This window comes from Candoia aspera, chromosome 5, assembly GCF_035149785.1.
Source record: "Candoia aspera isolate rCanAsp1 chromosome 5, rCanAsp1.hap2, whole genome shotgun sequence".
Taxonomy (NCBI): domain Eukaryota; kingdom Metazoa; phylum Chordata; class Lepidosauria; order Squamata; family Boidae; genus Candoia; species Candoia aspera.
In genome coordinates this window covers 49838415-49864051 of record NC_086157.1, presented here as the reverse complement: position 1 = coordinate 49864051, position 25637 = coordinate 49838415, and the positions used below count along the sequence as shown (strand labels likewise).

Genomic DNA, 25637 nt, shown 5'->3' with positions numbered 1-25637 from the left:
GAATCTGAAATTAATTATAAGAAACCTTCCCGTGGGAAAATGTTGATTAGGAAAAAATAAATTTGAAGGTTGGACTCTACAGGGAACCAGAAAGAACTAAAGATTATAATTAAAAGAGAAGAAACCCATTAGTATAGAAAGGAACAAAACATTTTGTGGAAGATTTCAAAGATATTTGGCAACAATGCACGTAGAAGTTTCTCTCAAGATTGTCTACTACTATAAAAACAGGACTTAAAGAGATTATAAAAGAGGCACAGACAAAACTGAGACTGAGGCTGATTCAAATGTGGATATAAAAATAGCAGGCTACAAGAATGATGTGGAACAAGATGTTACAACAGATTTACAAATGAAACCAGCTGATATCTTAATAATTAAAAGGGATATATAAGTAACAAACCAGAAGGGTGACTTGGATAACCTGTTTCTTTTGGATTTAGAAATGAGACCTGTTAAAGTTTTGAAGGAGTTTTTGAGAAGAGACAAAGAGAAAATGAAAAGAAATCAAGTGCTGGGGTATTATTTAAAGGAATTAAAAATCAAGATTGTTAAAAGCAAAGGGAAAGAATATAAAGTTGGGTTATTTGATCAAGGTTAAAATATGTATGCTATTGTTTCTGGTAACTCTTAATGGACTTTTGCTGACCAGAACTGGATGATGAGGTTTTAAAGATTAGTTTATAGATACTATAACATATTTTAACCTTAATCCAATTTATTGGATTAAGGTTAAAATATGCATGTTTCTGGTAACTCTTAATGGACTTTTGCCGATTAGGATTGAATGACGGGGCTTTAAGAATTTATTGATGAGAGATATGGAAAGAAGAGATCTTTTACTGTAGTATCAGAAAAGGTGGTAAGTTACTGAAATTGTTTGTACTTGTCTTGATGAAGGGGGAAGTAATTTCTTTATATATCTTTTTGCTTTACTATTTTTTTTTTCACACCTTTTAAAAAATATTTTTTAGTTTTAGTTTTTTATCTTTGTATTTGTAAACTCTAATAAAATTATAAAAAATAAACGCTGTTGCAGCAGCCTCTTTTCTTCCAAATGTTACCATATCGATCTGAAAGTGAGATTAGCGGGTACACTTTCCATAATGTGGTGGGGGTGGGGGCAAGTGGTTTTCCATTAAGATTGCACCAGATTTGTGGTCTGATTCTGAAAAAGTTTATCCTATCCCTATGCTCGGTTGCAGGATGAAGCTGAAATCATGAGTACACTGGACAATTTGGAAAAGATACTTACACTTACTAAAAGTGTGTAAATGGCTCTAAGCTACTCTTTCCAGAGTCATAAATCTCAGTATAATTTTGGCTGTAATTGTTGTTCCAGAGTACCATCCTGCTGTAAATAGCAGCAGTATGACTGCCAGACACACACACACGGAAATGTATGCATTGGTGCTTGCTTGCTTGCTTAAAATACCTTCTGAAAAGAGGGAGGTAGAGTCATTAACAAATCTGCCCTAAGTTCAGAATGACCCTTGCAATCTAATCACCAGCAGTCACACCAACTTCAGCCTTTTGGATGGGTGCTAAGGTAAGAGCTAGGACCTTTCAGACCAACTGGAGAAATCAGGAACAGGCAGAGTAGGCATGAGCTTCATCCAAATTGTGCTCAAAGGATTATGGGAGTTTTGTAAACATTGCAGAAGCAATCTAACAACAGGATCCTACAATTAAACAAAAATGCACCATATGTATGGTGATGGATTCAGACTAAAGGATGCAATCCAACTTGGGAAGTAAATTTAGTTGACCAAACCCTAGCTACTTTAAGAATGTATGGCTAAAATATAGCCCAAAAAAGTATCAGTAATAAATGATCATTTTAGTAGTTTTTTATTGCACAGTAAAAAGGAAAAAGGGAGAGATACAGCATTTACAGTGAAAGAACATTATATATGGCAACTCTGGAATTCCAGCACAAGTTACAGGATATCATGAACAAGTCCATGTGCCTGGAACTTCATGAGAAGGCAATCTCTTTCTCTAGTATATTTTATCCTGTCACATTCATGTGAGCTTCTCTTATATGGAACACAGAACCATCTCACCAACTTGGTCCACAATGGTTTTCTAAGGTCAGAGTGCAGGTCTTTTCCACCCTTATGAGCCTTTAATGTGGACATGCTGAATATTGCAAGTGTGATCTTTACCATGGAGTGCATTCCTATGACAAGCTAAATCTCAAGTATCTTTGGACAAATTGAAGTTACCTTATTATGATGATGGCTTTAACCTGCCAGATTTTCAATTTTATCACGAGGCATTTAACATCTCTATTCGTTTAGAATGCAACCTTCTATGAATATTCCCCTCTTTGGGTATACAGTTAAGTGTGCAACACCTCTGAAATATTGGCACACACATGTATGTTCAGGAGGGATCTTTGCTTCCAACCTTTATAGCTGCCAGACACATTTGGTTACTAATAGTTAACTGGTTACATTTTGAAACCAAATCACATGAGAATTTGATACTGTGGAATAGCCCAAATGTGAAAATAGCAGGTAAGTTATTTTAATGGAAGATTTAAGCCAAGTAAAAGATCAATACTTTGAATCAGTTGATTTCTAAAGGTTGTTTCAAAAACTTTTGAGAGACTGTATTTTCAATATGACTTGCCTACAACATTCACACGGCAATACATATAACTGAAAGATGTACTAAGCAACATAGCCCAAGGACATTAGCAGATTCAGAATTATCTGCAATTTTAGGATCCTGAGTAGTTGCAGCATTCAAATGGAAACCATTAATCCAATTTTAGAAGGAATTAAAAAGTAAAATTAAAGTTTGTATCAGTTCTTTATCTGAATTGTGGAATGAAGAACTGGAATATTAAATTTTGGAGAATCAGTGGGTCCTGTTATTAATAAATAAAAAATATACATCCTATGTTTTGAAAACAAAATTAATTCACCAGAAAATATTGTATGTTTTTGTACCACTCAAAGAATGTTTAAAAAGGGTTAGGCATTAGATTTTCTGTGCTAGTGCTGTAAAAAATTTGAAGATACTTTAACTCATATGATCTGATCTGGTTCAGCTATAATGGCATTTTGTTTTCAGATTACTACATATGTCAGAACAATTCTGAGAAAAAAACCTTATAGTTAAGGATTTAATGTGATGTTGAATTCTATTCATAAAACATGAAATCTGTCATCTCATGAAGAGCTTTGGCTCTATCAAGCCTGGGCATGGCTAAGAGGATAATTCTACATAAATGGAAACTTTTCCTTCCATTTTTAGGGACTGGATTCAGGATATGATTTTATGTATTGTTTTGGAAGTTTGTGTGTTTTGAAAATGAGAAGATGAAGCAATATATTTCTGTATGATAGATTTAATAAGCTTATGGATTGGATTAGTTGTGTATTGATACCTACCGGTATTATTTGGATCTTTTTATATATATTTTTGTTAATTAGCCTTTTTTCTCTTTTTCATTGTTTATTTTAATCATCACACTATATTTTGGTGTTTTCTTTACTCTATGACCATCCTTTTTCCTGTTGGCATTGTAGTTATTTGTATTTCACTATTAAAAATAATTTAAAAAACATGGAGTGCATATGAAAGGAGCTATGTCCTCTCTCATATTAAATCAATTACCTAACACTTGATTATATTCAATAAATGTGCATTAAAAGGTTTTTCTTTCACTAAGCTTAGTTCTAGTCAAATAAAAATACCACTACATATCATTGACATATAGACGTTGTATGGAACAACACAAACTGCCATTTAGGTTAACAGGATTAAAGAGTTTATAAATAGACTAATTTCTGTGGAATGAGTAAAGTACCAATCAAGCACTTAGAGAATATTTTCAGGGGAGATGGCCATGATGAAAAGAACTTTTAAGGTACTGTTAAATCCTAGGTTTTCAAATTATTTTGGGGGATGGAGTACAGCACCACACTATAAGGGTGGAGGCATGACGTTCTCACAGCAGGAGGATCCCAAGATAGTTGAAACTTTCCCTTTGCATCAGCCAAGATTTGGCACTGCAGTTATTGCTACCTGTATGAAAGAAATAAAACAACTTAGTGGCTTCCACACATTGTGTTACATTAGAGGATGGTTTGCTTGGTTTTGCTTAGTGTGATATGTGAACTATCAATAGTTAAACAAACTATGCCTTAGCATATATACATGAACCAAGTCATCTTCCTAGTATCTCTACAAGTTAATACTAAAAACACTGCCATCTCTGTTTTCCTAAATGAGGCTTTTACCATACAATCCTCCTTCAGCACACACAGACATATTAAAGCAACTGAAATTTTTAATATTCCATTTGTAACCTCCTGTTTCCCCACAATTTTTTCTGATTTTTTTTTAAACACTCAGAAAAAGGAAGAAGGAATAACCGCACAATGGTTTTTAATTGAAAGTGCCTTATCTATTAGGGAGCAGCCTACATTTTCGATGGTTTCTATTTTACATCACAAGGTATTGATTGCATTGGACATATTTCTTGCCCCTACTCCCTTCCCAAAATGTCCTTGCTGAGGCACTAATATATTCCAGATTATTTAAAAAAATAACTGCCTGACATAAGACACATAACCAGTATGGGGCATCAACATCCACCAGAACATTTCCCAGAAGGAAATGAAACTTCCAAATTTTTGAGAAAGTGCACTGCAGAGAAATCATACTTGCCTTCCTTTGGTAAAATCAGACAGAGCCAACCAAGATGCATTTGAGAATTCAACATTTCTCTTTCTCTCTCTCTCTCTGATGAAATTACAGTAAATCCTTGATTTAGTGGACTTTGGATGTAATTGACCAAATTTCTGCCTTTTACCTCCTCTTCCCCCAAAATGACAGACAGGTCCACTGCATCCAAAGTACTCCAGATAAGACAGCTAAAAATTAAATTTATATACATTTTGTATCATTTGTGTAATAACATCCTTACTCAAAGATGCAAATCACATCATTTGCCTCAATTTGTCATTTGCACAAATGATGCAGATCACTACAAATTATTTAATTTGCACTTCGATGGATATGCAAAATTAATGGGCATCCACTCCCAACTGGTCTGTTAAACTGAGGCTTCACTGTAATTTATTTATTTTAAAAAACCCATAGAATCCTTGGAAATCCTCAGAAATAAAAAAGCAGCAGCAGGAGAATCCTTAATACTATTTGCTAAAACCCAGCATCTCCAAGTATGGAAAATGATATAGATAGAAAAGTATTTAAGGGCAATTTTAGTAGAGTAACAAGTCTAGGGTAAGTGTTATGAAGCCTTTCTTCCTGATGCTATTTTACTCCAAGTCTCTGCCTTCCAATACTACTTTACATATATAATAAAAGACACAGAACTGATTGTAATTTCTAATTTGGCCCCAAATTATTCTATAGATAATATAATTACAATTTTTCCAAATATTAAAATGCTGCATTATACACTTCTGTGCACAAAACCAGAGTGATGAAACTTTAGCATGACCACAATATTAAGGTTGGACATATTTTAGACTACAGCTTATACATAAAAGCATAACGGTGTAACTGAAACTAAACAGGGTCACTGAATCATCTACATATAATTCGCTGTTATCTAGGCCTCATTTTCTACTTAGTGGCCAATTCCTAATACAACTGGTTGAGAGTTTTTAGCCAACCTCAACTGATCCTGAAAAGCTAAGTAGGGCCACAACTAGTTTGTACCTGGATGGGGAAGTATTTCAGGAAATCCTGGGGCTACAGGCTAGACTGAGAAATCAAAGAAAAAAAAATCCAGAAGACAGCAGTATATGTTTAAAAAATAACATCAAAATGGCACAGTCATATCTAAGGTAGAGAAACAAGACTGACTCCAATAGTTTGAGTGGGTGGGGCAGGAGTGCCTTTGAGTCAATGTTGATACCTGGTGACTACCTGAACTAGTCCCTACAATTTTCTTGGCAAGATTTTTGAAATGGTCTGCCATTGCCTTCTTCCTAGGGCTGAGAGAGAGGGACTGGCCCAAGGTCATCCAGCTGGCTTTGTGCCTAAGGTAGGACTAAAACTTGCCATCTCCCAGTTTCTAGCCTGATGCCTTAACCACTACACCAAACTGGTTCTCAATCAAATAGTATCCATCCCCAAATCTTCTGGAAGAGGATTTCAATGTACCTTACAGTGCCTAAGGTACATTTTTTTTAAAGTTACTATGTCTGTCTGCATGTCTGTCTTTTTTCAGGTGCCCAGAGACACTTTATCCCAGTAAGATTAACAGATTTCTGTTAATTTGTTCATCACTTTATAAATTATTTTCCCTTTAATTAAATGTGAGCCACTGGAAATATACATCGAACTAATTCTTTTTTTTTCAAAGTGCAAAGGATTCTGTTACTTAGAAAGAAGGCAACAGCATAAAATTAATAAACATGATTAAAATGCATGCACATAATTAGTGACACAAATACTTAACCATGTAAGTTTTAAAACAAAATTATAGATGCCTGAGTTGCAACTGGGGTACTCCATTTTAATTAGTAATTAATATTCTTGCTACATCTATACATAGATTGGCACATTAGTTTTAACCATCTACGCAAAATATCAACATAACTTTCTCCTTATTTCCATGTCAGAACAAACTATTAAAAATTTGTTCATAGTCTCTTACTATCAAAACAGCATAAACAGAGATACAATCTACAGATAATGAAGAAGTTTTGTGTGTGTTCTGAAGCTCTCCCTGCTTTAGCATTGCTTTAGTGAAAAAATATTACCAGAATTCTTACTTGACTGCTTCAAAAATCAAACTGTATTTCTAGTCATAACATCAGAGACAGTATCATTCAAGTGTGTCCTCTGTTTTACCTTTACTCTTGTTTAGATTTTTAAAAAAATCTTTCTTAAATAATTTTTAGACATTTATTTCAGTGTGCTGCTGAATATTTAATCTAACAATATTTAATCTTCCTTTTGGGATCCTTTTGCTAATTTTTTTCATTTTAATATAAATGGGTCTCAAATGACTAACATATTAACATTAATACTATAAATTAATGATTTGATGTGATGAAGCCAACATTTGAAATTAATCTTCTCTTTATGATCAATAGAAAATACTTCAATTATAAAACATAATTGTCTTTCAATAAGTTTGGGCCTAGTAGAAGAAGCAGTTTACATATTTACAATATTGAGGCTATTGACTAAAAAAGGAAAATTTTATCAGGAAAATGACTGCAAAGTGAAAGTCTCATTGTTTTCCAAGAAAATTAGATCAATATTAAATAAACTGGCTTTTGAAACTGTGGAATTAGAAACTTAACATTTAAAGCCTTAAGAGTTTTTGATCAACTAATCATATACTGATGTAAGATCTGACAAACCCCCATAATGGTAGGGATTTTTTTAGATAATGGATCACACAGTGCCATATAAAAATGCAGCAATGTGAGTTTTCTATGCACACATTCAAGTACACAAGAATTTGTCTGTTGCATTATATTGCTGTGCAAGACACTACTTTCAAATAACAAGTCAAAACATTTTTTCGACTCTTACACAGGACTAGAAAGTGATCTTAAAAAATAGTACCCTTTTACTATACAATTATGTAACTAACCGCAGTCATAGTGCAATCCTCTCTGTAATCTGTGACTTATTAATCAAGCATGTTTTGGCAAAGTAATTACAGTAACTCACACCAAAAATGCATAATGCCAGTCCTTCAAAGTCCTTTGTTCTTGCTATTTCAAATCCCATAACAGATCTTTCTAAAGAAATAATTGGCTACTATAGATTTAGAGGATTTTGAAAACCGAAACAAAGCAGAGACTCATTTCTGAATGCAAGCATTATCACTATCAAGGTGAAAATGTTGATGAATTATCTGTTAGCTTTATACTTGGAAGCATCCCTGGGTTCACTGCTAGGGTTGCTCCAGTCATCCGCTTCTGGAGTGGTTTTGTAATGTCGCCAAGCTGACTTATTAAAAACTGGTAGTCTTTCAAATGATTCACTCGAAAGAGCCTAAAGAAAGAAAGAGTGACAAAATCGTGTTTCAGATCATTCCAACTGGTTACAAGAAAATTAAATAAAGTGAGACTAATCACCATACTAAATGAATAAAGAGTGCATATGCTCAATGCAAATTCAATGGAACGTGTTCATTTCATTTTTTGTATTCTTTATTTTCAATCTTTATTTCATTGCCTGTACTTTTGTGTGTACTAGAGCATGTGGATTTGTATCTTCTTACCACAGACATACTGTATAATTATATTTTGTTACTGAAATCCCACAATATATCCTGACTTAGACCTGGAGTTTGTCTCAATAATGAAACATTCTATAGTATGTTAGCTGGAATTATGCTTTTTATTCCAGTTCTTCCATTTAGAACCAGTTTTCTAGTATGGATTTATTGGAAAGAATAAACAGAAAAGTTTAGTAATGTCACAACAGAACTTAGTTACCGATTCATTTCTGAAGGCCACAAAAAAAGAATCCAAGAAAATGTTCCAAGAATTTGAAAAAATATTACCTTGAGGACATCAGTATGACTAATACAAATGCACAGCAATAAAGCACTTGCCCTGATGCTAAAACTTAGCCAGTTATGAGGTTTTTATGTTCTTAAAAGAGTTACTACAGTACATTCATAGTGTTCCCCTGCAATAGTCCATTATTACTGTACCTTCAAATAGATTACAGCATCTGTACCCACTCCTTCCATAGAGTATAGTTTGAGATCACCTTGAAAATATCGAGCATAAAGACGAGAAATTGGCAGACCATACCCATATCCAGCCTAAGAAAAAAAACAGTAACATGAGAATTTGAAAAACTGAACTGTTAGATGTATGGACTGCCTTCACACAGATTCCTCTCTCCATTCTTAGAATTAAGAATACCTTCCATTGTTTGCCATCTATTATGTGATGCAAAGACAGAGTACCCAAAGTTGTGTCCCCTATTTTGTGCCACAGTATTCCAAGATAGATTACAACTCTCTGTCTTTCCTGATGCTTCAATTCACCAACACCTCACCCCATTTAACAACGGCGAACTGTTCATTCAATTTCTTGTAACATTTCTATGCTTGAATTCAGAGTTAGTGAATAAGCCTTACTGTATTTTGAAATGCCTAGCAGCAGAGAACAAAAAGCATCTGTTATGTTATGCATCTATTTCCTTTTTACATAAAAATAAAATCTATATGCATAAAATCCCATTTGCTCTTTTACACATATGTAAAATCCCATTCACATTAAAGGGATATTCAGGTCTAATGACACTCCTTCCCTTCTATTCGTATGTTAAATTGAGGCTTTATTATGCACACAGACAAGTAGTGACCTTCTAGTACCTTATATCTCAGAACAATATTAAGTTATTTGCTAATAATGTCAACTTCTGTGTAAAATTCTTATCCATGTTCTATCTTATCTATATTAGCATCATTCTTATTGTTGTGATTACAAGCAGTGCTCTCCCACCCACCTCTCACAATCACAAAGTGGGCCACCCAGATACCAGCTGAGCTTCACAGTTCAGAGACATTTTGAAACTGGGTCTCTTCACTCTAAATATTACACCAATGGTTTTTCATTTTTAACATGGAAAAAATCAGGTTTATTTCTAGAAAAAAAAACACAGTTACTTATTTTATTTGTATGCCATCCAATCCCTAAAAGGGAGATAACAATCTCATCTCCCCCAAATACAGTAGGAACAACTTTGTTTTGTTTCAAACAAAATATTTTTCCAAGACTTGACCGATGTTCTGAATTTTAAAAAATAAATAAAAATTAAAAATACCGATTTTCTGACTTTGTTCCCCAAATCTCTTATTCTAGTTATTGCTCCTAATTATTTATATATTATGAATCATCTTGAGTGCCATCTACAGATGCAAAAAAAATTATTTTACATGCCTGTATTATGTTCTGAACCACCTTTCCAAACTGCTGTGTAATAGTAATATATAAAATAAGGATTCCTCGCAACACAACCAAGGTCTATATTAAATTTTCAGAGATATGAAGCAAAGAACAGATCTCAGCAGCTTATTAACATAAAACTAAGTTCCAGACCAGATTCTGTTTCCTACTGGAACTCCTCCACATGAATAACCCAATTGTCTTTCATGGCTTCTGCATTGATCACTGTGGAATGTTACATCTGCATCTAACATCTTCTGGGGGGAGACGGGAGGTGGCAAAATTTGAAAAATAAATAAAATAAAATAACACCAACCTGACTGTTTTTGTATCCATAATAGAAAAGCAATGGAGAAAGGGGAGGTTTCAAAAGTATAATTAGGAGGCTACAATTTATTATAGCCAGTAATACTGCAGATATGCAGTATAAGTTTGCACTTATTTGACAACTCAGTTAGAATTATGAATAATTTAAGTTCTTTCTTTATTACAGTTATTAAGACATTACAGATATATAGACTATAGGTATGCTTCCTATTTAAAAGGGACATTCAATATGGTTTGTGCTACTTTGCTAAAGATTGAGAATATGAAGGAAATCTTACATATTAATATAAGAGGAAGAGTAAAATAAGTATCAAAATGTATTCGTATCCAGTTTACTGGATAGTTTTATTCTTCTGACTTCACTCTTTCCTGAATGTTTACTGATAAAGGATTTTATTCAAACAGCTCAAGGCTGTTTCTCAGCTTAAATTCTGCCACTTTTCGCAATACCGAAACAAAGCCACAGAATTCATGTTCAGCACATTTGAGAATTGTAAGCATATTGTTTTAATGAAATGTATGGAAATGGCAACATGGAAAGGATCACATACCTGTTATTGTACAAGCAGTGATTTAGATAAACTGATGCATGCATTTGACAGCAGATAAACAAAAATACAAAATATAAAGTCAGAAAGACCTATAAGGATATGTGAGATTTACTGGACTATTATTGCTGTTTCTCTTCTCACCCTTATGAAGACTGAAACTTAAGTATCTGCAGAATTGATGGCAACATTAGGTATTACATTTTGCAAAATTTTAAGGTATGTTTTCAATACATACCCCATATATTGATTTTAAATTTAATAATGCATCAATAAGCTAAACATTAATACTATATAATTTACACTCTTATTATATATGTATTATCATGATGACATACAAAGTGAAGGGATTGTGTTCATATTACAAACTATTATTTCTAAATGTGCTTTGTGTTGAAAAGCATGAGCTGAATCAGGGGAGCATTTTAGCTTTCAGAAAAGAACTTACCAAAGGTACAGCTCTTGATGGTTCCAAACTAGGCCTGGGAGCGGTCGAATACATGTAATTAAAAAGACGATCTATTTTTCTCAGAGGTACACCACCACCTTTATCACTTATCTATAGAATAGAATCAGAATTTGATATAACACAATATCCTCCAGGGAACTAACAGTGTATTTGTCTACAATTTCCAATGGTTAAAGTTACAGATCTAGAGAACAGAGACTTATAGAGCTTGAAATAAACTCAGACATAGCAATTCCAAAACAAAGTTAAATCCCTCATTCATGAAGTAAGCGCAATATCCAGCCACCATATACTGATAAATCATCCTAACTATAGGGTACTGAAAAGCAGGTGGCCCATGTCAGAAATGCCTGCTCATTTCATGGAGTAGATATAAACTAAAATGAATGTGTAACTAAATACTCAGGCTTAGTCATAATAATTTGAAAGAAAATTCCACCTCAGAGAAGATTATCACCAATATCATCTTGTCATAAAAATTTCTCAAGTTGTCTACCTCTTTATATTAACTGCACTATTCACAAAGGCAGTTACTCAACACACACAGTTGTTTTCTACCTCATTTTACAAATAAAACAAGATTTTTTAAATCTTAGTATATTATTTACCTTTATTGATAGGTCTTCTTTTCCCAAAGTGACTAATGTTTTAACTGATGGATAGCTTTCACATTTACCTTCATGTAGCTCCACTGTAGCTCGCATTGAATTCTGCAAATTGAGATGAAACTTTTAACTTCTCAAAGACCCTTAATTCATGTTAGCAACAATACCGGAAAATACCAAAAAAGACCCAGATGGCTTTGGGGAAGTGAGGTTTGCAAGCTTCATCTATCCGTCCTATGGGCTGTCTGCTCCGGTACGTTAATTATTTCCATGAAATAACAATAAATGAAACATAGGAGAGGTGAGTGCCCAATTTAGATAGCAAAGCTTTTAGCACCTAGAAGTTTTTCCATGTTATCAAAATCTGTTGCTTAAGTCTGACTCTTAATTAGCATGCACAATTTGCCATCAAAAACAATATTGATCCAAATCTGTACCCATGGCTATATTCAGGATGAAGCTTGATAACACTATTTCTGGTATACTCAACAAGATGCTAAATAATATCTATCTCCTTCTCACAAGGTTAGTTTACTCACCTTAAACAATTCAAAAAGCATATGAAACAAATGCGAGGGTACATAGACAACTTGAATGGGCCTGCCTGGTGCTTTAGCTAGAAAACATAAATAAACTTCTAATTAATTGAGAATTAAAGTCAAGTTAACACTAACAACAGTGGATTTTCTTATTTACTAGAAATGTACAACAGATAAACATTAAATTAGCTCTCTGGAGAAGACTACAATGCTGGAAAAGACAGAAGGAAAGAGAAAAGGACAACCAGCAGCAAGCTGAATGGATTCAATTATAGCAGTAATGGGTGCACCATCATAGGAGCTGAAGGACTAAGTTGGGGACAAGATTCTCCTGCAGAAAATCTATATGGTTGCTAAAGCTGATACCAACTTGATGACACATAATCAATCAATCAATCCAAAAGAAGGGAATGGTGGAATGGAAGGGAAATTATTTTCTGTATGTATATACTTTGCCACAGTTCTCAGTTCAAAATGAATTCAGCTATTAGTTTTTATTTAAATAACAATTTCATGCAATCCATAAATCAACAGATACTTAAAAGCAACCATATCAGTATTACCATTGAATTCTTCAATTTCCAATTCAGGTGCTACTTGGTAATACTGCTCACACAACATCTTGGCAGTTGCAAAGGCATCTGTGAGGGAAGAACAACAACATATTTCATGTGAGTAGATAAGATTATATACCACAAAATTTAGAAGCTGCAAGTACTTCTCATCTTTAAACAAAACCTATAAGGACCAGATTCCAAGTAACATGAGAGATCCCTGACTGAATCTCCTAATATATTTTTCTTTACTTTAAATCTGATAAGGGAGGAGCTGCTAATTTAGTGGAAAAATAGAGAATTAAGGGGAAGTTTATACCTTTCTCTGGAACTAATTCTATCCCAAGCTATTATAAGTGGTGGCAGTTATCTTTTTCAAAAAAATAAATGGGCTTCCTCTTTTGCTCCACAGTTTTCAATGCTGGTTTTAAAACTGCATTTCACTTGTTTTCTATCTGTCATAAAAAAAAAAGAAGCGCCTAAGTGTCAGGCAAGAAAGCAAAACTTCTGTCATGTTAAAAAAAAATTAAGATATGGTAATATTCACGCTTTCCTGAAGGGTAACTTCTATTGAAATCAATGGAACAGTTCTTGAATAGGCATATGTAAGACTGCACTGCCCAATTTCAGAGCCAATCTTGCACACCTTAATAAAAATTGTAATTCTTATCTACACTGTTTAATTCAAAAGCTACTCCCACAACTTTCATGAAAACTATCTTAGAAATTGCATACAAAGTAATTATTGGCATCTCACTCATAATCAAGAAATACAGTCCAAGCGAACAGTTATTTCTATAGTAAAGGTAAAGATTTCCCTCGACGTAAAGTCCAGTCGTGTCCGACTCTAGGGGGCGGTGCTCATCTCCGTTTCTAAGCCTTAGAGCCGGCGTTGTCATAGACACTTCCGGGTCATGTGGCCAGCATGACGACACGGAATGCCGTTACCTTCCCGCCAAAGCGGTACCTATTGATCTACTCACATTTGCATGTTTTCGAACTGCTAGGTGAGCAGGAGCTGGGACGAGCAACGGGAGCTCACCCTGCCGCGCGGTTTCGAACCGCCGACCTTCCGATCGGCAGCTCAGCGGTTTAACCCGCAGCGCCACCGCGTCCCTATGAGGTTGTGTAGGTGAGGAGAAATAGGCAGTGGGAATATAATCAAGAAATACAGTCCAAGCGAACAGTTATTTCTATAATCATATGCTATTATGGATTTTCCAGTACAGCTTCATAGTTGACAAACCTATTTAAACAAGGAAATGGGTACTGTATTTAACCAAATTCATTTCCAACATGCAATGAATGCAATATGCACTTAAAAATGTAAATGGGTGGGTCTCCAGATCTTCCCAACTTATCTCATTGAGACACTTAAAAAAAAAAAGGTTAAAATAATGAGTACTTTTTATGAGTACTTTCACTACTGTATTTTACTAAGAAGACTATATTCTCTGTTATATTAAGTATGCTATGCCTCCATCTAGTGACAAAAAATGCCAGCTCACTCCTGAATCAATTTTCTGTATAATCAAGCTAAGCAATACTTATTTATTTAAAGTGAGGAAGCTATTGTTTCATCTCCCATATATTGGGAACACAAATAATGACAGAACAAATAAAATGCAACTTGCAATTATTTTATGTAATAGCAGTCAGTGTGATACAAAAGGTAGTATATGGAAATAAACATACTGAGGACTACAAAGAAATCTAAACAGAGAAAATTGGGAATAATATATTCTCATCAATTGTGAAACACTGATGGGAAAAGGTGGCAGATCAAATCCAAATTAGTGATCATTGTAAATAGGGTAACAGTATAACTCACCGCAAACCATAGTTTGCAAAACTAAAGGCAGACATCATATTGCCTCTGAAGCCGCTTTACTTGTGCCTTGTGCCTAATCATGGTATACCTGACCCACCAGTAATGACGATACCAAATGTAATCTGAAGTGGATATGGAAATTTTGGGCTGAGAGAATTTGTTTAATTTTAACCATGGTTAGCATCAACAATACAAACATAAAGCTATTAAATGAGAGAAGGAAGAAGCAAATTTGCTTTGATGAAAACTAATACAGCTATTAACTTTACCACATCAGAAACACATGCAATCAACATTTGAAATCCAAAGCAATATTATTTTTATTTTTACCTTCTACTACATCAGCCACATTACAAGTAGGATCAATGCTCCCAATATGTTTGGGATGAGCAGGGTTAGTGACCCCACCAAAAAGCAGTGCTATGAGGATAAAAAAATAGAAGTCAATTGAAGCACTATTATGTTTTAAACAACAAAAAATTAGGGATTTCTATTGCATGCAAAGGAAAAACAAACTTTGCTAAAATCCTTTCATAAAGTAAATATTACCACAAATAAATTATTAATACTGAAAAATGTGCTTCCAATGATTGCAAAGAAATCCTTCTACAGACAAAATGTACATCTGACAACTGCTCTGTTCCTTTCTTCAGAAGTGCTACTTGTACTTTAATTCCTCAATACAGTGCAATTCAACTGGGCGTATCCACTTTCCTCAACCACTTTTAAACATACCATGAACAATCATATGAAATGTTTTCTGTGCACCTCAAAAACATTCACAATCTCTTGGTTGCATTCAGCTCAAGGAAAGACTTAGAGAAAGTGTCTATGGATCTTGCTTCTAGATAGACTTGTATAGAATTGCTCTGTAACCTATACAGAGCCCAAGACAGAGTGATAAAATTTAAAGAATTAAATGACCATATCAATAAAACTGGGCATAGAACTGTATTTAATACTAAATATACAGAATATATAGTTACAACAAACCCACACATTTTTAAAGTCCTGTATCTGTTACCTAACTATCTCTGTGATCTAATTCAAACAGGTAGTCAACCTAGCATTTGGAAAAAATTAGGACTGGCTTTACGCAAACTTAAGGAAAAATACTGAAATTATTACTTTATGTCAAGCAGCACAAGTCTCAAATGGCCTCCAGTACTTCCCTCAAACTCATCTCTGGTTCCTCCATTATGACCATTCACTGGAGTATAACATGCAATTAACACTAAACATATAAATTCATACATCTACAATAACCTAGATTATATCAATTTATATTTTCTGACATACTTTTTAGCCCTTTCATTTTAAAACCTACACCTTCACTTCCCTGAATATATTAATCCACTCCATTAGAACCAACTATCCTCATTCAGATGGATTACATTCTTTCTCTTAGTTTCACAGACACATAATATACCTATTTTTATTTCTTATATATCTGTACCTTCAAGTCAGTTTTGGCTCCAAGTATGCTGCAAGTGCAACCAAAGCCCAATTTTACCCTAGGTATTTTCATGCAATTTTATACAAGCAAGGCTCTCTCACCTACAGTCTACCTTGCAAGCCAAACTTACTTTGGCCTGCATCCCATCAAATAGGACACATATGATTATACTAAGAATGCTCAGAAATGTTAACTGGGCGTATACAAATACAAACATACACGTATGTTCTTAAGAAATATAAACATTTTAAATATTCATATTCAGTATTTATATCCAAATTTAAATTTGTACAATTGAGAATGAACTTTCAGGAAAAGCATTATTAATAAGATGATCAAGTTTTATGTAATTTGTCTAGCATTACATTTTTTTCATTAAAAAAAATCAGCCAAAGCAATTTCCCAGACTTTAAACTATCAATAAAAGATTAACTTTGGCTACTCGGACCATTAACAAGGGTAGCAGCTAACAGTAGAAAACTAAATCAGTTTCTTATGATGCATTAGTACAACTGCGCTAGTCAAAAACACATATAGGAGCAAGTCTGTAAATTTACGGATATCAGTTATCTAAACATGATAAATATTCATTAGTGGAGTTTCAAGAAATGATCAAGAGGCTTTGACGACAGAGCAATTCAGAAGACCATTTGGGAATGAAATCTGATTATTGGTTACATATTTATATCAGTTTTAAATCTGTAGTTAATATCTCATTGTACTGGTTTTGACTCATTATGCTGATTTTTTAAAAAATTATTTTAATTGTGGACTGCCATGAGTCCTTTAGAAGTATGGCACTCTAACGAAGTAATATCCCACAGCTTATTTGTCGGTAATTTAAACATTAGCAGCACCTTGAGAAGCATATCCAAATATACTGCATTTATATTAAACCAAATTTGGAAGCTTCATGCAATTGCATGGTATGTACATATACAAAGATGCTCTGCATACGTGTACAGAGAAAAAAAAATCCAATAACTGAACAAGAAGCACATTTTTCTGGAACTTATTTATAGTTGTTAAAATAAGTTTAAAACAATTTGCCATCATCAAAGCAAAACTGACCAGATAATTAGCATAGAATAATTTCAGGAGCAACTTGATTTCAAAGTTAAACCTGTGAAATACCACCATGACAAATTGATCATAATATTCTTACAACAGTATTAAAAAAAGTTCCTTTGGTATGTTTTTGAACTGAGCTGGGAAAAGAAACCTAATACAATCACAGTGACAAATAATGCAGATCAGATTTCCTTAACAGATAAACACTATATAATTCAGATGAGCCTTTTTCAGATTTTTTAAAATAAGCCTCTTGAACACTGACTTGGCAATTACTGTGACTTGGAGATACCCTACATGACAGTGCTTTCTGCCTAATGCACAGGCTGAGGCAACTGTTCCATGCCAAACAAGAAAAGACATTTATTATCCATCCTTTTTTGAGTTTGCCTGGCAACAGGTCCTGAAATCGACACATCTCTTACAATTTTTCTCTATGCCCTTTGTTGTCCAGGTATTTTCTGAGGACCTTTTCCAGATTCCTCACCCAAGTCATTTCTCCTGAAAAGCTGGGGAAAAAAGTATCTGGAAAAGCTGTTGGCATGTTTTCATTTAGTTTGGTCTGATATTTCTTTTTCTGCCAAATAAAATCCAAATCCTCTCCCACTCCCAATGGTCTTTCATCCATTAGACTTCTAGATTTTCTTTATCTCTAATGGCAAGAAAGCATGCAGTACTGCAGTAAGCCTAGGAAAGAGACACAAATTCAAAAAATAGTTCCACCTCCTAATTATTTTGTTAGCCTGTATTAAATGAGGTCAGAGCATGTAGCATGTTGGACTAGAGCGTGGGAGATCCAGGTGTAAACCCCCAATCGTCTATTATACTCTCTGAATGTCCTTGAGCCAATTATCCTCTCTCTCTAGCACTAAACTATTCCACAAATTTCGTATGAGAATAAAGAGGAGGGGAAGGAAAAGCAACCACATACAGTGAAATGAAACTTTTGAGAAACAAAGATATAAATAATATCTTTTTAAAAATTACATGTAAAATATGTCTTCATCACAGGTGCATATTTTTTGCTTTAAAAGAAAAAGTCCTATTTTTTTCTTAAGATTAAATAAATAGATACTTACTGTGCTGATTAATAAGCATGCGAAATGAGATGCGATTGGTGTAGAACCTATCTAAAAAATATTGGATATTACTGCTCACAAAAGGATCAAATCCATATTTTTCCTTGTATTCAATAACTCCTTGAGCCATGGTAGGAACAACATCATTGTGTCGGTTCCTGACTTTAATTAAGATATCTAAAAAGCTGGAGAGAAAAAATAGAAACCAAAGTGTTACAGTAACTATTACTTTCAAATTTTAGATAACAGTTAAAATTCAAAATATTTATTCACAATTCAGAACTATTTCAGTACTAGATAACAGCACTGAAGTATTCATTCACAATTCAGAATGATCATGTTTGTTGAAAGAAAAAGTTGAAGAATGTTATCCAATATGTTAATGAAAACATTTGTTGTGCAATAATTCTAGATAGAATTAAAAATTATTTTTTATTGTTGTGCAATAGTTCTAGATTAAAAATGGTGTACCATATAGCTTACATGGTAACTTTGGGATGGCAGTAGTTTATTTTCTGAATTATACATGATTAGTATTAGATCTATTCTAGTAATTTTCTGGCCAACTACTGTTAGTTCAAATGGGTTTTGAAGTTTGAATCATGTTTGAATCATTCTGAACCATTATTTATTTATTTATTAAATTTATACACCGCCCATCTCACTATAAAAGTGAAGCATGTCTACAAACTGTAGCTCAAAATTAACCATGGTTAGTGAAAATGCTAGTTCAAGCAATTTTAAAAAGAAATGAAGACAAGAAATTGCACGCAAAAGGAAAAAAGATCAGAGTCTGCAGTTAGCAGATCTAATCTTCTACAATCACACAGAATGAAGCTGGATAAATTCAGTGCTGGAAACAAGATGGCTAGAGAATAATGGATGAAGGATTACATACATCATCTATTTATGTTGTAAGGAAAAAAAATGAAAGTTTCAATATATTGGGTAATGATTAGCTGTTATTGATATAATTCATCAATATACAGTCAAGAGTAAAAAGAGGTTTTCAGACGGCATTATGATTAGTATTAGGAACTTTATTTTATTAAATCATCCAAGGAACAGTAATTTTTAACACCATACAATGCAGTTTTGGATCCAGCAGCCATTATTCACAATAATCTAAGTTTTCTTTTTTTAAAAATTAGACACTTAAAGCTGGCTTCAAATGGGGACTTCAGACCAGAGCTTTAGTGTTGTGTAACTTTTGCTCCTTCCCATATTCAACAGAAACAGAGCACAGCTGTGGAAATTTGCATTAATTTATATACATTATACAGGTTACTAAAATAGTTTTTCTAAGTACAGAATTGATATTGCCCTGTCTCATACCTAGACCTATGCACTTTTATTTTGAATATCCAACATGGCAGAAATATCCTTTGTCCCAATAAGTGCACATTTTAAATACTGAGCACTAGCCATTCAATTTGAAAATATGCTTCAGTTTTTTGTTTTATTTCTATTAACATCCAAGTTTCTCATACAGCCCTATCAGTTTCATTTCTCATATCAAGAATTTCTTCTTGCCCAGAGGACTGGAGAAATGTAAATATAACCTTTTCTATCAAGTAATAAAATCATATCAATTTTCCTTGCAGGTACTTTTCTAACATATATTTCTGATTGCAAGAGAATATTGCTCTTTCTAAGATTCCTTACTTGCCATTTTCTCATCTAATCAGCAGAGCTTAAGTACAGTTGCAAATTCCTCATGCAGTTTCCAAATGATTTATTACTCTAAAAATAATAAGTGAGAAATCTGAACAGTAACACTGAATCCCAAAACTTTATATTGCACGAGGAGGATTTAACCTACTCACTTGTCTTGCTGATTGGACAAGCACCCCTTGCTGAAAATTACTTAATGCTTAAAAACTTTAGTTAGATTAGAACCTGCTGGTTCTATGGGGATTTGATAGTTAATGCCAAGAGAAGTCCATTCTTCTATTTTGCTGCTTCAAATTTAAAAAAAAACATATGCAGGAAACATGAAGTTCAAAAGGCATTTTTTAAATATAAAATACAGAGATATGGCAAACAGGAATATGATACATGGTAATAAAACTGGATTACCTGGTTTTTATGACATACAGTACCTTCAAAGGCAAAGTATGGAAAACCCACTCTTAGTAGATAGTTTTTGATTTTCAGCATTTTGTGTTTATGCTTAGCCTTATCTATATTCTTGTCCAAATTAATGTTATGCTCACTGAAAGCTTTATCTCAAGAATGGAAAACAAATAGTTTCAAGATATTCCATATTTATTTGCTCAATTTTTATTTATTAAGTTCAAGCTATTTCTTACACCTTTTTGAGGTAATTTCACCAGACCCTGCAATATTGATTACTAGCACAATTCAGTATAAATTAAGCAAAACCCAGATGAAGGCAAGAGTTGTTTCCCTTGTAATATTCCTAATTAATCCACCAAGCTACTAGCTAATTTATCCACCTAGATACACACCATAGTATCAGAATTCATTCCCTGAAAATTAGAAACATTTTATCCTTATTTGCAACTTTCTCCATTTTAAATAAGATCAAACTCATAATTAGGAACACACTAATATTTCATAATTTGTTCCAATAAAGATCATTTATTCCAATTAAAAAAACCAAAAGTGCTCACTGAACTATTGCAAGCTTTCTGAACCACAAGACTAAATTCAGCCCAAGTTCAACATACAGATTTCACGTTTAAACACCATCCTCTACTTACTTATCTAAAACATGTGGATCTTCAGGACTTTTATTTTCATACTCTAAAAGCTCAAGAAAGCTCTGCATATACCTGAAACGTAGAACAACAACAAAGGTAACAAAACTATTTTAGGAAAAGAAATAAAAAAATACAGCTCCTTCAAGCAGTTGGTAAAGCTGCAAACCTACACTGTAGATGGACAACCTTTTGCTGACTGAGAACAACAGTGAACATGGAGTGGGAGAGATGGAAGGCTGTGATGGATGGAGCAATTTTTCAGTGTGGACAAGACATATCACATGTATCTAGATTGGAGTGATTATTTGTTTTTAAAAACTACATTAAGCCTATTTTAGAACTTAAATTATTTTTCCTGTGTTTCCTATTTCAACATGTAAAACCATGGCAATGATTTTTGACAAGAGACCTGCTGAAATACGAATTAATCATGCGGGCTTTGGGGTTCACAAATTTACTTGAGAGCAAGTCTGATTTAACTCAGTTTTGTTCCTGTTTATCTAAACCAGCCTCACCCAGACTGTTTTTCATAAATGTTTAATCAACTCTCATACTCCCCAGTCAGCATGACAAAAGCCATGCTACATGAGGACTGTAGGAGCTAAAGTCTGCATCCATGGAGTACTAATCATGGAAATGCTGCTCTGAACAAAAACGTGATTAGGTGTGTCTATTCAATAAATTGTTCCTCAACTAATGAAAAGCACTAACTACTACTGATTACTAAAAAAGTTACCAGCTTAAAATTATTGGCTTACATCACGGTACACAAATTCTAAGTATTTAGCATTATCCTTTGTTATTCTTTAATACTGAGTAAAATAAGCAATATATGGGCAAATTAATACTCCAAAATTACCAAACTTCCTCTTTCTCCTTTTTTGGTGGGCCTTAGAAACTTTTGTTTCGATTAACTTATTTGGACTGTTTTTATTCTCAAGTTTCATACTGATATGACTTTTGATCTCTGAGTTTCCATATTGTTATTTATAATTTTGTTAATTTCTAACAGGAAAAATACATAATGTATATAAATTATTTTTTTAAAGCCTTTAATTTTTCTTCTACTCATTATATTTTCAAATTTTCCTTTTACATTTACCACACCCTGAAAAGTTCAGACAACATATGACAAATGGAAAACTCCTAGCATAAAATCTACCCCAACGCTACAAAGTTTTAATGTATCCTATAATAAACTAAAAAGCAGCCTATACCTGAAAATGCATTTGTCCACACTAATCTTAATTACTGCTGCTTAACTCTCTTAATCTTCCCCTATATTTACAGTATAGCCTCCCCCTATTAATGCTGTGTACTGTAAAATTACATTGTCAGGTAGGATCTCTTCCATTCCTGGAAAAGAGTATGTGTTTATTGATGCTAGTGGTGTATATGAAGTTTATTAGCCATCATTTCCTCCGATGGAGAGAGAGACGTAAATAAGTAGAACTTTATTTCCAATGCATGCCAGGTATCAGATAGCCGTAGGAAGGGCCTCATCCAAAACAAGGAGATGTGGTTATTGCTTAAAAGAACTTCCATATGCAAAGAGCCACTGAATTAGGGCATAATGATCTCTTTGATTATGTTTCGTCACAATTTTCACCATCCTTCTGATAAAATATAGGACAAGCAGATTAACCTGCTAAAACTATCAGCTACAGCCACTGAAAAATTAAAGTTCCAGGGGAGTATTTTTATTCTTGCTTTGAAAGTATGGTAATATTACAAATACGTATATGCATGAATGTGTATGTATGATATAGAGAAACAGTCAGATTAGACCATCATTGAAGGTAAGCAGGATGATAATCATAGCTGTCATTATTTTGCAATACTAGGGAGCAATATTTCCTCTTTATTTGTATCGGCTTCTGTAAGAGGGAGAGCTATAAAGTTAGGGCAAGGTGAATGTTTATTTTTTCTGTCCTTCCTGCCAATAAGGATGAATTAGGGCAAATGCCATTTGCTGAGAAATTATGAAAGATAGGTTAAAGTCAATTCTGCACACTCAAAGCTCTTTGGGTCTTTCTTGCTTTCTTCCTGTTATCATGTGTCTGTCTTTATATTATGGTCAAGCAGAGACATGTTACCACAATTAATGTATTGGTTATAAAGAGATATGGTGGAGATCCGATACCATGGGGTGGTGGTGTAGAGAATCAGGTAGATGGCCTTGAGGGAAATAGGCAAGAACCTTTATGTAAGCTAAGAGGGCTGAAACATTCCTTAAGTCCTGAAATAGTATTCAGAAGAGAGGCAGAGTCTCTTCTGAATACTATTTGAGATAGTATGAGAGTATAAGATACCAGAGGGAGGAAAGGTGAAGCACAATCAGGCTTGCAAGATTCTGCAATAAGGTACAGTACTATCTTCCTGTGGAGTCTATTTCCTGAAGGGATGACAGGTGAAGAGGATCTACTTTGTCCTCCAAAGTCCTGAGGTTTTGGTGGCAATACTCTTTATTTAAACTTGACTAGTGTGAGTGGGAAAAACATGCCCATTCAGAACTTGATTCTGAATAAGGAACCTGGCTTGAAATGTATTCTGAAGTTCTGATTAGACAAAAGGGATGGGTAAAATGGATCTGTTCATTAGGATTTTCTGTAAAGAATCAGCTAAGGTAATGACGGGGGAAAAGATCTGCTGTGATTTACCACTGTTCTATTAGTTTGATGAATGCACTATTCAGTAGTTTTGAATTTCGTTTCCTTGAGGTTAGGTGGAGAGGACAAAATGGGTGTCCGTTGGTGTATTACACACTTTGTTGCCCAAGAGCCTGCTTTGATTATAGTACCACAATGTCCCACACCAGTAGTTCTGAATAACATCCATGGGGAAGGTATTCTGATACGACAGGGCAGGATTTCCCAATTCTCACAGCAAGTATGTGACTATTCACAGTGATACTGCAGGACATACTCTAACTTTTGTTCTTGACAAGTTTGGGTACAGAAGAACAGTACATGGTCTCTAATCAAACACAGCATTATCTGCTGAGATTTATGTTCAGAGGAATTTTTTATCTTTAGGAGTTGAAAACCTTTGAGGGAATTTCCTATCATTTCAAGTGGTGATCTCTCAAAGTACTAGTTAATCTTTAGGACAAGGAAATAACCAAAGCAGCTGAAATAATTGTTCTTGACTATTCTGACCATCCTTGTTAGTCATCTGAGATTAAAATTGCTCACATTTACTCTGTTTATCACAAATCCTTATGATGTATCTTTAGCACTTTAATATCCATCTAAGCAGATATACTTCAATTTCTATAATTAAATGATTAAGGTGACCAGGGGACGTTTGGACAAGTGGTAACACTGAATGCTAAATGCACCGTTTGAAAGAGATATTAGACTACCCACACTTGAAGGGGCATTGTGAAACCTCAGTTAAAGAAGCCTTTTCTAGATGTCTCCAACTTCCAACTGGTCTGCAGCCCTTATCTCAGTTCCAGAGGCTTTTGGATAGAATAGATTATCTAGGGTCATTATAAACTGGTTTCAAGCCTAGATTTAGGATTGAGGCGGTTGCATCTACACTTACAGATTAACTACACTTAGAACTAGACAGGGAGAACATTCTCTATTGGTTCTGCTGGACCTTTTAATAAAATTCTGTATCATCAAATATGATATTTTTCTGCATCACCTAGCAGGGATGGGCTTTAGTAACTCCAATGCTTCTCTGAGGGTTGATTGCAGATGATGCTGTGGGGCAGGTATTGAACACTCTGGCAATAAGAGCATAGGCCTAATATTGTAATCATGATATTTAACACCTTCATAAAACAACTTTGGAAACAAAGTTGAGGGATTAGGTTTAAAAAGGAAGAGGCAGAATGTAAGCTGGTATGGGAAAATAATTTTGTAAAGAAGGCTCAACTTACTTGAAAACATAAGTTATCTTCAGTGGCAAAGGCTAATCTTACTGCAAGAATTACATAATAAATACATCCATGCATGCATGTTTATACACATACATATGCACAAAAAATTATCTTAATGTGTTGTAGCAGAACTTTGTACAAAAAAGAGCATTGGAATATGTTAGGGGAATAGCAAGGACAGGGAAGGGCTTCTATCAGTAAGGCCAAGGGAAAAAAGGGAATTGAAGTTTCCTAGTAAGAAAAAAGCTAAAATGCACATGGGCAAGGAACAGTCAAGGCAAGTACAGAATGGAGGAGGAACACAGCTACTGAATTAATTATATACAAATACATTGTAACTAATTTTTGTTGTGCAACTCATGTTTATTTTGTAGGCCTTTTTTTTACTCAGCACTTACCAACTTTGTACCAACTTAACAGAAGGTCTATTCAACAAGTTGTCAGGCAACAAATTTACTTCTCTCATAGTATTAGCAAGTCGCACAGGAAGCTCTTTTCTCAGGAACATGTATGATGTTTTCTCGCATGCATTATCACGCCCTGTGAGAAGAAAAGAGCTTTAAGTTTTTCTGTCTTGAAACATTCTTAGAAAATACAAATAAGATATTAAAATACGCTTT

At 34.0% G+C, this 25637-nt stretch overlaps 1 protein-coding gene across 3 annotated transcripts in view; it reads right to left on the bottom strand.

Annotated features, from left to right (window-relative positions):
- PDK3 (pyruvate dehydrogenase kinase 3) overlaps positions 1-25637 on the bottom strand; it is a 674093-nt gene that overhangs the window by 629930 nt on the left and 18526 nt on the right. Inside the window, exons 2-12 of one of the 3 annotated variants that reach the window (XM_063305200.1) lie at positions 25416-25557; positions 21126-21197; positions 18400-18584; positions 15124-15213; positions 12972-13049; positions 12409-12485; positions 11873-11974; positions 11244-11354; positions 8675-8788; positions 7883-8007; positions 2579-4041 (exon numbers count right to left, since the gene is read on the bottom strand). In XM_063305200.1, coding sequence (XP_063161270.1) covers positions 4038-4041; positions 7883-8007; positions 8675-8788; positions 11244-11354; positions 11873-11974; positions 12409-12485; positions 12972-13049; positions 15124-15213; positions 18400-18584; positions 21126-21197; positions 25416-25557 — 1100 coding nt within the window. In that variant the 3' untranslated portion in view covers positions 2579-4037. Of the gene's footprint in view, positions 1-2578; positions 4042-6283; positions 8008-8674; positions 8789-11243; positions 11355-11872; positions 11975-12408; positions 12486-12971; positions 13050-15123; positions 15214-18399; positions 18585-21125; positions 21198-25415; positions 25558-25637 lie in introns of those variants that run through there. The other 2 variants (XR_010068065.1, XM_063305199.1) reach the window with 2 other exon arrangements.